The sequence below is a fragment of the Borostomias antarcticus genome (genome assembly GCF_949987555.1).
Source record: "Borostomias antarcticus genome assembly, chromosome: 23".
NCBI classification, from domain to species: domain Eukaryota; kingdom Metazoa; phylum Chordata; class Actinopteri; order Stomiiformes; family Stomiidae; genus Borostomias; species Borostomias antarcticus.
The window spans coordinates 6,835,240-6,847,757 of NC_140256.1; the positions used below are offsets into that span (position 1 = coordinate 6,835,240).

At 43.1% G+C, this 12,518-nt stretch overlaps 1 protein-coding gene across 1 annotated transcript; it reads right to left on the bottom strand.

Annotated features, from left to right (window-relative positions):
• Nucleotides 1-1,364: 1,364 nt before the first annotated feature.
• krt1-c5 (keratin, type 1, gene c5) lies at nt 1,365-6,207 on the bottom strand (the record flags this gene model as incomplete). Its single annotated transcript, XM_084456976.1, has 8 exons — nt 1,365-1,480; nt 2,066-2,091; nt 2,252-2,469; nt 3,257-3,382; nt 3,680-3,844; nt 4,807-4,963; nt 5,507-5,589; nt 5,815-6,207. 8 exons carry the CDS (start codon nt 6,205-6,207, stop codon nt 1,365-1,367), a joined length of 1,284 nt encoding a protein of 427 aa, XP_084313102.1.
• Nucleotides 6,208-12,518: the final 6,311 nt, after the last annotated feature.

Genomic DNA, 12,518 nt, shown 5'->3' on the forward strand with positions numbered 1-12,518 from the left:
ACATGCAGGAGGACCAGAATTTCAAGTTTATTCTGTGGGGATGGACTGCTGATAAGTAGCCATGGGAATAACCAACAAGATACCCGATCTAGCCCCTGGCCTGGTTCCACTGGATCCCAGAAAGACAGGACAATGTGTTTAATGACATCAGCACTGTTGCCCTCTCTAACTAGACTGTCAACCATGTTGAGCTGGAGATCTTTGATTTTAGAGAATCTCACATGAGTTGGCCAAGGATTTTGTTATATGATTACAATACTCTCTATTCATGTACGCACGCATGCATGTATGCACACACGAACACACACACACACGCACACACACACACACACACACACACACACACACACACACACACACACACACACACACACACACACAGAAACACACACACAAAAGCCTTGATATCTGAGACTACTATTGCACAGCTATTTTGGTTTCTAACCTCTTGTTGAAGTTCTTTCCCAGTTTCTCATTCGAAGGAGAAACTCCCTCCCAGGAGAAACTGGGACTGTCACTATAAGCTGTACAGATACTCAGATCTACTTGAGGTCACCATCACTATAAGCTGTATAGATACTCAGATCTACTTGAGGTCACCATCACTATAAGCTGTACAGATACTCAGATCTACTTGAGGTCACCATCACTATAAGCTGTATAGATATTCAGATCTGAGGTCACCATCACTATAAGCTGTATAGATACTCAGATCTACTTGAGGTCACCATCACTATAAGCTGTATAGATATTCAGATCTGAGGTCACCATCACTATAAGCTGTATAGATACTCAGATCTACTTGAGGTCACCATCACTATAAGCTGTATAGATATTCAGATCTGAGGTCACCATCACTATAAGCTGTATAGATATTCAGATGGCTCGCAGTGGATTTGGATTTGTTTCTTGTGAAAGCAGTACACTGAATCAAATGAGTACAACTACACTGACTTGATATTTAGAGATTATATTTACATGTAGCAGTTGTTACATTACCTTAAGGTTATTAAAGTGGCTACCAAGGTTACCAAATCACAATTAAGCTATCCTATCCTCCCTGTTATTCCAGCCATGCTCTCTGAGATCATACCTCATGTTAATCAAATGTAGAAGACACACTGCAGATGTTGAAAATGTTTTTACTATTTCCCCAAATAATAACATGGTCAGTACAAAGTGTTGACAAAGACACTGTGATAGCCTTCTTTGTTACTGTATCTTACAAACATTCCCTAAAATACATGGACGCTACAGTACAAGTTCAGTACGTTCCTTTTTTTATCGGTCCATGGTTCCATACTGTGGTTCCATAAATGTGTGCTTGTGCCAATGAGGATGATGATGATGATGATGAAGGTGACTCATTTCTTGTGCTCCTCAATCTGCTCCACCTCACTGGACTCATCCACCACCTTGCCATTGATCATGGTCTGGGTGACCACCTTCACAATCTTCCTAGTCCTCACCTCGGGTTCCCCTGCGCCACAAAGACACAGGACCAGAAAAGGGTTAGGTTAGCCACTTGTCACCCTGCTCTACCCTAACCTCTCCACTGGTCCATTCCCATGTCCCATCCCAAATCTCCACCCTTGTCCTTGAAGTGTGTACTTGTGCACTCCATTAGATACAGAGTACAGTAGGATACTCATGGAGTGTCATGCCTTTAGTCGGTTTAGTGATAATAACAGATCCTAACAGAACTACTTGTATAGGCTAAAGAAGCAAGTAAGTAAGATGATTTTAGACTACACAGGCTTGTATCAAGCAGCATGGACTATGACAGCTGCAGGCGATACTGAAGCCTGACACAGAGAGAAAGAACGGGTGTGTCCTTTCCTGATTGACCTCTGGGAACAGATTCTCACGCCTCGCCTTCATCACAATGGAATGCAGCAATGTTGGTCATCTGATAACTGATGTTGTGTTGTTGACACCGTGATCGGAAGATTTTTTACCTCTTCCATTGTCGTGTAGGCATTATAAACACTTTGTAATTGTGATCGGATGTGTCACAGAGCACCTTTCTAGTCTTCAGAGTTATCTAAATGTAAAATGTACTTACTTTTAGGGGGTGCTATCTCCTTTACCCTGCAAGTCAAACCAGGAAAATGGTTTATTCCAAGATGAATGAATGAATGAATGAATGGATGAATGAATTAATTAATTAATTAATAAATACAGTTTTCCACTAATAGGCCTGCAGTAGGGTGTACAGTATAATGAACATTTCACTGGGACTTTAACTTACAATTCCTCTCCTTCCAGCAGCCTCCTGTAGGTGGCAATCTCCATCTCCAGGTTCTGTTTGATGCGCAGCAACTGTTCGTAGTCGGTCTTGTTGCGCTGCATGTCCAGGCGCAGCTGAGAGAGCTCGTCCTCCAGCTGGGACAGACTGGCCTGCAGACGGTCCATCTCCTCGGTGTACTTGTGACCGGTCTCCCCGAGGTTCCCCTCCAGCACCTCCACCTGGGACCAAACACACCAGGGTGTCCGTGTTAGCGTTCGTCTGCAGTCTAACCAGACAAATCAATCTTCTTTGACAGGCAGGGACCCACATGTTGCTCATCACAGCTCAAGCACACCTGTATTTACAGACAACCGTGTTGCTAACACTGCAGACCTGAGTAGTCTAAATATAGACTCCTACACCTGGCTCATCCATGCACAGCCTCAACCTCACCATCTGACCAGCAAGACTAATGTCATCACCATCATCGCCATCATTCTCTATAGATTCAAGGGTGGTCATTTATCAGCTTGTGCACACATACATGATACATGAGATGTCATTTTGAAAGGACATGTTTCCACCGTATATATGGAGCATCTGTGTGTTCAGTAGACCTGTCCTAACATGTCACAGACTGTGACACAGGCATGTCCTGGACTCATTTGACTTTGTTTAGGTCCTTTCACATTGACTTATGAACTCAGAGGGGCAGGGTAAAACCATTGTGTTCAACAATAATGACCAAAATGAGAAAGACGACAGCAGAAATCTTGAGGCACACTACAGGACCAACTGTGACTCTCAGATTAACTAACGATACCAGTTCATAATTTATCCAATAACATTTTAATCGAACGCACATATGGCAAATTAAGCTCTAATAGAAGATTTGATCAAAGGAGAGTTTATAGGCTTGGCTGTAACCACAAAGGTCTTGAGTGAAACTCATAGTGAAACTGCTTTGTTGATGTTTCTACAGTTTGCAGAGGGGGGCAGAGGTCTAAAAGGAGGTGTGGCTTGTACCTGCTTGCGCAGATTGTCCAGCTCCACCTCCAGAGCCTGCAGGAAGCGTCTCCTCTCACTGAGCTCACTCTGAGCATGGCGCAGAGCTTCGTTGCTATCCTTCACCTCCGACTGCACTGCCTCCAGCTATAAACACACACACACGCATGCACACACACACACGCATGCATGCACGCACACACACACACACACACACACACACACACACACACACACACACACACACACACACACACACACACACACACACATACATTACTGTAATGTACAGGTACACATTGCTGGCAAAACCAAAGAGTGTATCAATCCATAATGTTTCACAACGACTATATACTGTATATATGTGTGTTTGGGCACCTACACTACTAACACATTAACCCTAAAGAACCTTGAATCCTGAATTGCCCCTGAAGTCAGACTGACCTTCTTCAGGTACCAAGTCTCAGCTTCCTCCTTGTTTTTACGGGTGATACCCTCATACTGGATCCGCAGCTCAGCCATGATGGCCCCCAGGTCTGGACCATGGGCCGCATCCACCTCCACAGTCACCTGCTCGTGGACCAGTCGGGCCTTCAGGGAGTCCATCTCCTACAGTGGATAAAGAGATGGACGGACAGGCAGGCAGGCAGGCAGGCAGGCAGGCAGGCAGACAGACAGACAGACAGACAAACAGACAGGCAAGCAGACAGGCAAGCAGACAGACAGACAGACAGACAGACAGACAGACAGACAGACAGACAGACAGACAGACAGACAGATAGTTAGACAGAAAAACAGTCAGACAGACAGACAGACAGGCAAGCAGACAGACAGGCAAGCACAAGTCATTTTGTGATTCAGTCCTCTGGGTGTGTCCCCCCACAGTAGTGATTACCCATTACGGTGACTACACCTGGTGACTGAGAGCATCCCTGTGTATGGCAGGCTACATCCTGGACACCACACCTGTCTCTCTTAACACACAGAGATCACACTAGTGTGTGTGTGTGTGTGTGTGTGTGTGTGTGTGTGTGTGTGTGTGTGTGTGTGTACAGTAGTCTGTGTGATCATAGTATCTACAGGCACAAAGAGTACAGAGCCAGTAGGGTGTGCCCATACATGCATACACTATCATGTTTCATTGACTGAATTCTGTTCACTCTTCTGAACAACACTGTGTATTCCAGTTTGGTGATTTTATCTTCAATACTCTGGGCCAACTTTAGATGAAGGGAAGCTCATAAAATACTTTTCCCGGAGGTTTTTGTAGAGCACAGTATTATTCTACGGTTTGTGAACAAAAAAGCAACCCAGAGTAATCCAGTCTGATTCCTGGAACCAAATCTCTGTTATCCCCATCCACCTTTCCTGTTCCTTCCTACACACACACACACACACACACACACACACACACACATACACACACACACACACACACACACACACACTCTCTGACCCCAACCCCCCCCCAAAAAAATCCAAAATGACAACTTGTGAGGTAATTAGGCTGATGCGTACACATGCATTGATCTTGCACTGACGTGACCTATGACCCTTGAGGGAGATCTCACCTCATCGTGATTCTTCTTGAGGAAGTAGAGCTCCTCCTTCAGGCTGTCCAGGTCGCCCCTGAGGGTGGCTATGATCTGGTCATGGTCAGACTTGGCTCTCCTCAGAGCCTGGCAGTCCCGCTCAACAGACTGGCAAAGTGTGGCCTCTGCTTCCCATCTACAGCAACCACAGAGGAGAATTACATGGAGAATCTGTCACTGACTTTGGCTCACACACATACACAAACACACACAAACACACAAAGGATGAATGGATGGACACTTACAGTCGTATACAGAACACACATGCCAGCACAGACGGACAGACAGACAGACAGAAACACACACACATACACACACACACACATACACACACACATACACGCACACATTCTAATACTTGAGCACATAACTTCAATGCGTGAACACCGCATGTCCTTTCTGTGCTCTCGTGCTTCTCTCCTGACGCTTGACCTTGCCAACTCTGCAGACCCTTCTGAAATGGATGATGTCTCCATGACCCGATCTATCCATCACAGGCTATGCTAACTGATGGGCATGCTGCAAGCCTGCTTTCAGTGTTTGAGCACCGTGGGAACGGGTTCTAATTTCACAGCCTGACAGAGAGGTCATTTATTCACAGTGCAATGCAGACTAGCACTTTCATGTGAAACTCACAGACTAGGAGCGCAAAAGAAAAGCCCCTCTGTGTGCCACTCACTTGACCCTGAAGTCATCAGCAGCCAACTTGGCATTATCAATCTCCAGCATGATGCGGGCGTTCTCCAGTGTCTTCTTTCTCACCTAGCAGTGGGTGTAGAACACATATAAATCAGTCAAGTCAAACATGAAAACAACTCTATAGCAGTTCTTATGCAACAACCAGTCTTATCAAATTGGCCAACAAAGAAAAAAAAAAACAGTTCCGCAAATTAGTCGCAATAGGTGTATAGATTACACACACACACACACACACACACACAAGTATCCTGCTGTATCATGAGTATTACATTCATAAAGGGCACTGACCTCCTGGCCAATGGCGTGAGCCTGGGCCATCATGCCCTCGATGTCATGGCCCTTGGGCGCCCGATCCAACATCAGCTGCTTGATCTTCAGCTCCAGCTCGGCGTTGGAGCGCTCCAGCGAGCGCACCTTGTCCAGGTAGTTGGCCAAGCGGTCGTTGAGCCCCTGCATGGTCTCCTTGTCGCTGGACCCGACACTCATGGCGTTGAGGGAGAGGCCGGAGCCCAGCACGTTGAGGCCGTTCCCCACGGACAGCGAGCGGGAAAGCGTGCTGGCAGAGGCCAGGGGGCCGGCGGGGGCTTTGGAGCGGACGCTGCGCCCGCTGTCCCGCAGAGACATGCTGGAGAAGGAGGGCCGGCGGACAGAGTAGCTTCGCGTGGAGAAGCTGGAGGCCATGGTGTCCACTAGAGAGAAGCAGGAGTGGATAGGAGTTATTATGTAGGAGTTTTACTGCCTTCATATACTGTGTAGATAGTTTGTTTTTATTGCGGTATGACAATATGTTAATTGCAACTTAGAAACAAATGACGCAGTGTGCAACATGTAAACTCTGGGAAATACAAAGTATGTTTCTCCAGGGACAAATTTATTATACAATTTTTATAGATTCTAATTATATAGATGTTTTTTCCCCTAACCTTTATTTAACTTGTATTTCCACATGATGCATTGAATTTGCAAGTTGGATTTTATCATCTTAAAATAAAATGTTTCCATCAAGACATCCCTCACTAAAAGTAAATCTATAATAGTTACCTCTCAATCAAAAAGGTGAACAACTAGAAAACAACCACGCCAAACATAAAAAGCCATGAAGAAGTTTCAATCAACGTACGTGATGAATTCTACTGAGTGCAAGCACAATAGATCAAGTCAACTTACATGGATGGGCGGGAGCTGGTGTGGGCTAGGACTCTGACCCGGGTGATGCAGGTGACTGCTGTGGCTATGTGAGATCTCCCAGGTGAGGTATGCTGGGACACTAAAGGGGCGTTGCTTTGCCTCAGAATGTCTGTATTTTGGGGCAGGGCCACTATGGATGTGTCCAATCAAACTGCACCAACACTGAGATTGCCATATGACACCCTTGGGTCAAAAAGAAAAGAAAAAAAGAGCAGAGCAGAATGGCAAGCCGTTCTAACATTATTAGCTAGACTTGATATTCATTATTGATATCTTGTTGGGCAAGTTCCTTAATAAAAGTAATCAGGTAAAGTTACTGATTACTTCCTCTTAATTGTAATTAGATTACTTTACTGATTTCTCTCTGAAAAGTAATTGGATTGCTATACTTTACTTCACTTTACTATACTTTTTCATTTGAGTCACTTTCTGAAGCCAGATCATTCCTTACCCTAAGCATGGAAGTGCTGATCTAGGATTCAGTTTGCATCTTAAATCATTATAGACACTACAAAATCTGATCCTATACACACTCTTTGCACATCTTGACCCTGATGACATAAACAGTCAGTTCAGCCATGACTGACCTCATGCACATACAGTATCAACCAAATGAAAGGGAGCAGGCACATGCATACGTAACTCAAATAAGTAGTCCCATTTTTATTAGGTTAGTAACTGTAATCTGATGAATGAAAATTCAAATGTCCCTTACATTCCAACTGAAAAAAGTAATCTGATTACAGTAATCCGCTATTTTGTAATCCCAACACTGATCATCACTGATATCTGCAACATTGTTTTGCCTAAGATATCTGTAATTAGCCTACTGTTCATTTTGACCAGTAAGATCCAAACTACTTTTGTCAATCATGTGTATGGGGTTTGCATTACAGATCTATTTAGTTGCATCTGTAACTGAGTTATGACTAGTTGTAATTCTAGTTTCATATATCTACAATTTAATTTTGACTAGTCATAAATCCAGTTCAATATATCTTTAATTCCCCTTAATTCAAGTTATCTACATTGTTCTTTTTAGATATCTAAGTATAGGCTATATCTAAGTTTTAGCTAGTCAGGATGAAGTTGTAGATATCTTGAACCAGAACTATGATAAAATAGTAGGCTATGTTTTAGATACAGTATCTCAAACTGGAATTAGGAATAGTCTATCCTAAGAAATATAGATAGGCTTAGTTATAGATATCTTAAAATTAATTTCGATTAGAGATATATAAAAATGGATACATCTTGACGTTTTATTCTGCCTAGTCGAAATAATTAGGCTACAAATATCTTGAATAGGAGTTTAGGCGAAATTGACGTTGCGGATATCCGTAAATAGTGTCAGGAAAGGCGGGAGCGGCTTGCTTCAACCGCCATGTCAGAGAGCAGCTTGGCCGTTTAGCCACAGACGAATATCAAAGGGTAGCCTACAGTAGATAGGCTACTGTATATACAGGTGCTGATGACTGATGAGATCAGGTGTGCCCACTGCAGGTGAGAGCGCGACCCCCACGCAGCTGCAGCAACGTCTATTGCAGTATACGTGATACCGGGCTGGCTACAGACAGGGGACAGAACGAGAGGCTAGTGTCATATTTGGATCTTAGGCCTACTAGTCAGAATTATTACAGACACATTTGAGCTAAGGCTGACTGTTAATACAACGTTTGCAGGAGGATCTAGAGGCCGAAGGATAAACCATGTTTGGCAGACAAACATTTTCCTTCGAGAGCCAGATAAATGATGTTCTGCCCTCCCGACCACATCTGAACTTGCTGAACTCACCACACTTGGATTAGGTCGGTCTAAATGTGAGATTGAAGCACATAGGAATAGTTACCCAGGTACCCTACAGTCATATAAATAAGTGTTTTCTAATGTCTATAAGTAGGCTAAAGTTAAAAAGGATCCCTACCCTCGGGCAACATCACCATCCTCTCCCACCATGTCCCAGAATTCATTCCAAGTGGCTGAGGAAAATGTGGTTTCAGGGAACCCATATTAAAATGATTGCACTTCTAAGCATTTTAGTTATGTCTGCTGTGCACTTACGTAGTAGTGATAAGTGGAAAATAAATAAAAAATCCACTTACGTGGAAAATATACCAAATTTTCAGTTAAGTTAAGGCTGTTGGGAAAGGACTGCCAATACTTTACCACCAAGATTAAGAGCCAAGGGAGAGATTATTTTGAAAGACGTTATTACTGTATTATCAAGAGCTAGACTGATCTTACAAATCAAATCCATGAAACAATTGTAAAACGTTTGTCATACAGAAAGAATAACATATAAGATAAGAACAAATGGTTATTATTATTATTATTATTATTTATTATTGTTGTTGTTGTTGTTCTTAGCCATATCAGCAGTTGTGTTATTAGTATTATTTAAAGCTCTGTCCTGTCTGACCTGATTGTGAGTTGGACCAGCTGAGTGCATACAGCTCCAGTTCTCCTAATACAGCAGATCTATTGAGCCACGTCACAATACCTGGCAACCCGAGAAGCCTGCCCCACCTGAGGATGATGGGCCGCTGGGTTGGGGGATTCTGGGAGGAAGAAGGGGACAATGGAGAGAGAGAGAGAAAGAGGAGAAATGGAAAACCCCTGAGAAATGCTCCAAATGTGGGTGGTGGTTGGGTTTGTCGAGCCCTGGCTTAGACTATTTGCATACTTGTGTACACTACATTGTATATGTGCTGTGTCTGTGTATACCTGACAGGTCTCCATTGTCTAAACGGATATGTGTCTCAAACTTCAAACTTTCTAGTATCATGTCCATCTATTGCTTCTGTTTACAAATGCACTCAACACAGATAAGGATCCATGTAAAAGCATGGTGTTTATTGCAATAGAAGAAATTCTATCATGTCCATCTATTGTTCACAAATGCACTTAACACGTATAAGGATCAGTGTAAAGGCTTTTTGTTTATTGCAATAGATGAAATTTTATCAGGCTCTGGGTGCATAATTCCAAGAGGAGAGCTTCGAGACCTCGAGCAGTGATACTGCCTGACCCGATTAAGTGATGTATGGACAAACTTGGCCACTACCCTCTCTCCAAATCTCAGATGATGAAATGCTGAGTTTAGCACTGTAAGTGATCCAATTAAAGCAACAGAACCAAGACAGATCCTCTGTTCAGGACCTGAAGATGATGGGGCATCTGGGTGATTATATCTTAACAACTGTAGTACTCAATTTATGATAAGAAAGGTCCATCCCCTATGGACTGTGAGAGGATACCTGTCCAGGGACATCCAGAGGACGCTTCCTTCATCCACCCAACTATAATCTTGTGGATGTACTACCACCTGCTGGGAGGAAGTAGTCACTGCATTGTGACAGATTTTTCTTCATATTTACAGTTCAGAGGCTAATTATTCCATCTCAAATTGCTCAGATGGCACAGAGTGATTTGTGCACTTTGTAGATGTATTTAGATGAAAATTGGCCAAATGAGACCACTTGAAAAGTCCTCTTTCTCCTGCTGTCTGTCTGAGAGCACTGGGAGTCTGGAGTGGTCTGGCACAATCTTCAAACCCAGTGTGTCAGACGCCTCGGTTTTCTCCGTCTGTCCAAGAGCCAATATGGCGAGAAGGAAACGCAGCAGCCATGATGGCCATGACGCTTCCAAGATGTCACAGTGAATTACTGTAGTGCTATGCGGTAACACCAGTCAAACCCGAGTGCTGTAAGATTTATTCACCTCAATAAATAAACACATCGTTTTTGAACGAGGAATTGCACTGTAGTTTTTAGGCAAACTGATATTCATTTTAGTGAAAGAAAAGCTTTATCAAAGTGAATTTTCTGTGTACGCTACAGTATGTCTGCAGTTACTCCCCTCCTGTATTCATGTCCTGAGTGATGCCATTCTTGTCCCATTATGGAAGAAGCAGCTGATGAACATCTTATATGTCTTTAATGGTTTAAATGTGAGGTTGAAGTGCAGTTCCAGAAATTAAAAATACATAGTTTAAGCTACCCTGTATTTTGTGTTGAAATTAAATGGTGATTCTCTGTATTGTTAATTTTTTGCATTTTAGCTTTCAAAGGTCTGAGGCATTCCTAAGCCCCTCATTTAATGTATTCAAATACACTAAGGTGTAGGCTACTTATCCATTCATAGGCCTCCTCTCCATAATCAAAGGATAACAGACCACCAAACTTGGACCATTTCCTGGTATTATTATACCAGGTCCTTTTTGGGGAGAGGAGACATTGGGAAGAGCTCTGCTCAGACATTTGTTGAGGAGTTGTGAAGTGGTGCTGGGATTCATACTGGGAGCAGTAAGCAAAGACGAGAGGCACTAGTGTAATTGCTCATCAGCAGCACTGCACAGTCATTCAGCATGAGGAATCCTGCAATCAGACGCCTATTCATTAATGTAGGGGGCCATTCTCATCTGCAAGCACTTGGGCCTGCCAATCATCTGAGCAGGCGCATGACATAATGACAGAATGAGATGGTTTGAATGTCTGTACAGTAGATACTTGTGCATAGAGCAAGAGGCTAAACGCTCCAGTTCCCCTGCCTCATCCACTCAATGGGCAAATGATATGTGAGAGAATCTAATGAGAGGGGAAAAATTGCATTTACATCTTAGTGTTTAGTTGGAGGGTGGCCCAGAATATGCCTGATTGATAATCAACTCAATTCAACGCAACAAGAAGACACTCCTTTGTTTTAGGATTTCACGGTCGCCATCAATAGAACCGAACTTTCAATCCAATTTTTTTTCTTGCGCATTTTATTGACTGAAAGAGACACTGATTACAAAGTAATACAACAATAAAACTTGGCTATTGCATTGGCACAGTAAACATCAGTCCAAGAAAATATAGATACAGTATAGGTCTAATGGTAAAACCTCAAGTTATATACAGTAGTAGCCTACTGCCAATCTCTTACAATTCTTTCTCTCTTCCTTATCAACCCTCTTTTAATTTCCTCTTCTAAGTCCTGTCTCCTTGATGACTCCTACCTCTCACTCCAGTCAGCAGGACTTCTTGGCTAAACACATACATGCATACATAGACATACACCTGAGTCACACACCCACACCTGGCTCCATCCAATCTGGTCTATCTTTAATTAAATCTCCAATCGTAGAGCCAGAGCACAAAGCACACCATTGAGTCAGTGCCTACAGTACACATTCTTCTTTTTACTGTAGCTATGGTTTCCCTGTGTGGACTGTCTGGTATCATTGGATCATACAGTCATGTAGTCATCATAAAGACTCTGCATGGAAATGTGTAGATGTGTAGATAGTACCACACACCCCTGGGGACATTAACCTTGTAGGCACTGATTAAAGATCAGATTACTTTCCTACAGTCCTTACCTTATTTAAGTGGAACATGTAGTCTATAGCTGGCTTCAGACCAATGCATGCTTTAACTCTACAAGAGCACCATTGCAGCATCTTGATTCTATGGATTTTTGACATGGCCATTGGGACTACGCCCCTTAGTGGTGACGAATGGTCCAAAGCGAGATGATGGATGGAAGAACATCTCCTCAAGTTTGTCAACATACTTATGAGCAAAAACACATGAATCATACTCACAACAAAACTCTCCAATGCTTTTTCAGATTAAGAAAGTCATTTCAATACCAAAAAGGTGAAAATATGATTGGGGTGTCAAATAAAGAGTGACCAAATTCTGAAATATAGAAGCAACTTTAGCAAAACCCAGCACTATGGTCACTGGCCAATATCACAGACTGAGAATGGCTGCTGTTTCCACATCTTTCTACAGTATGTCGCAAGGGGTGGGAGCAAA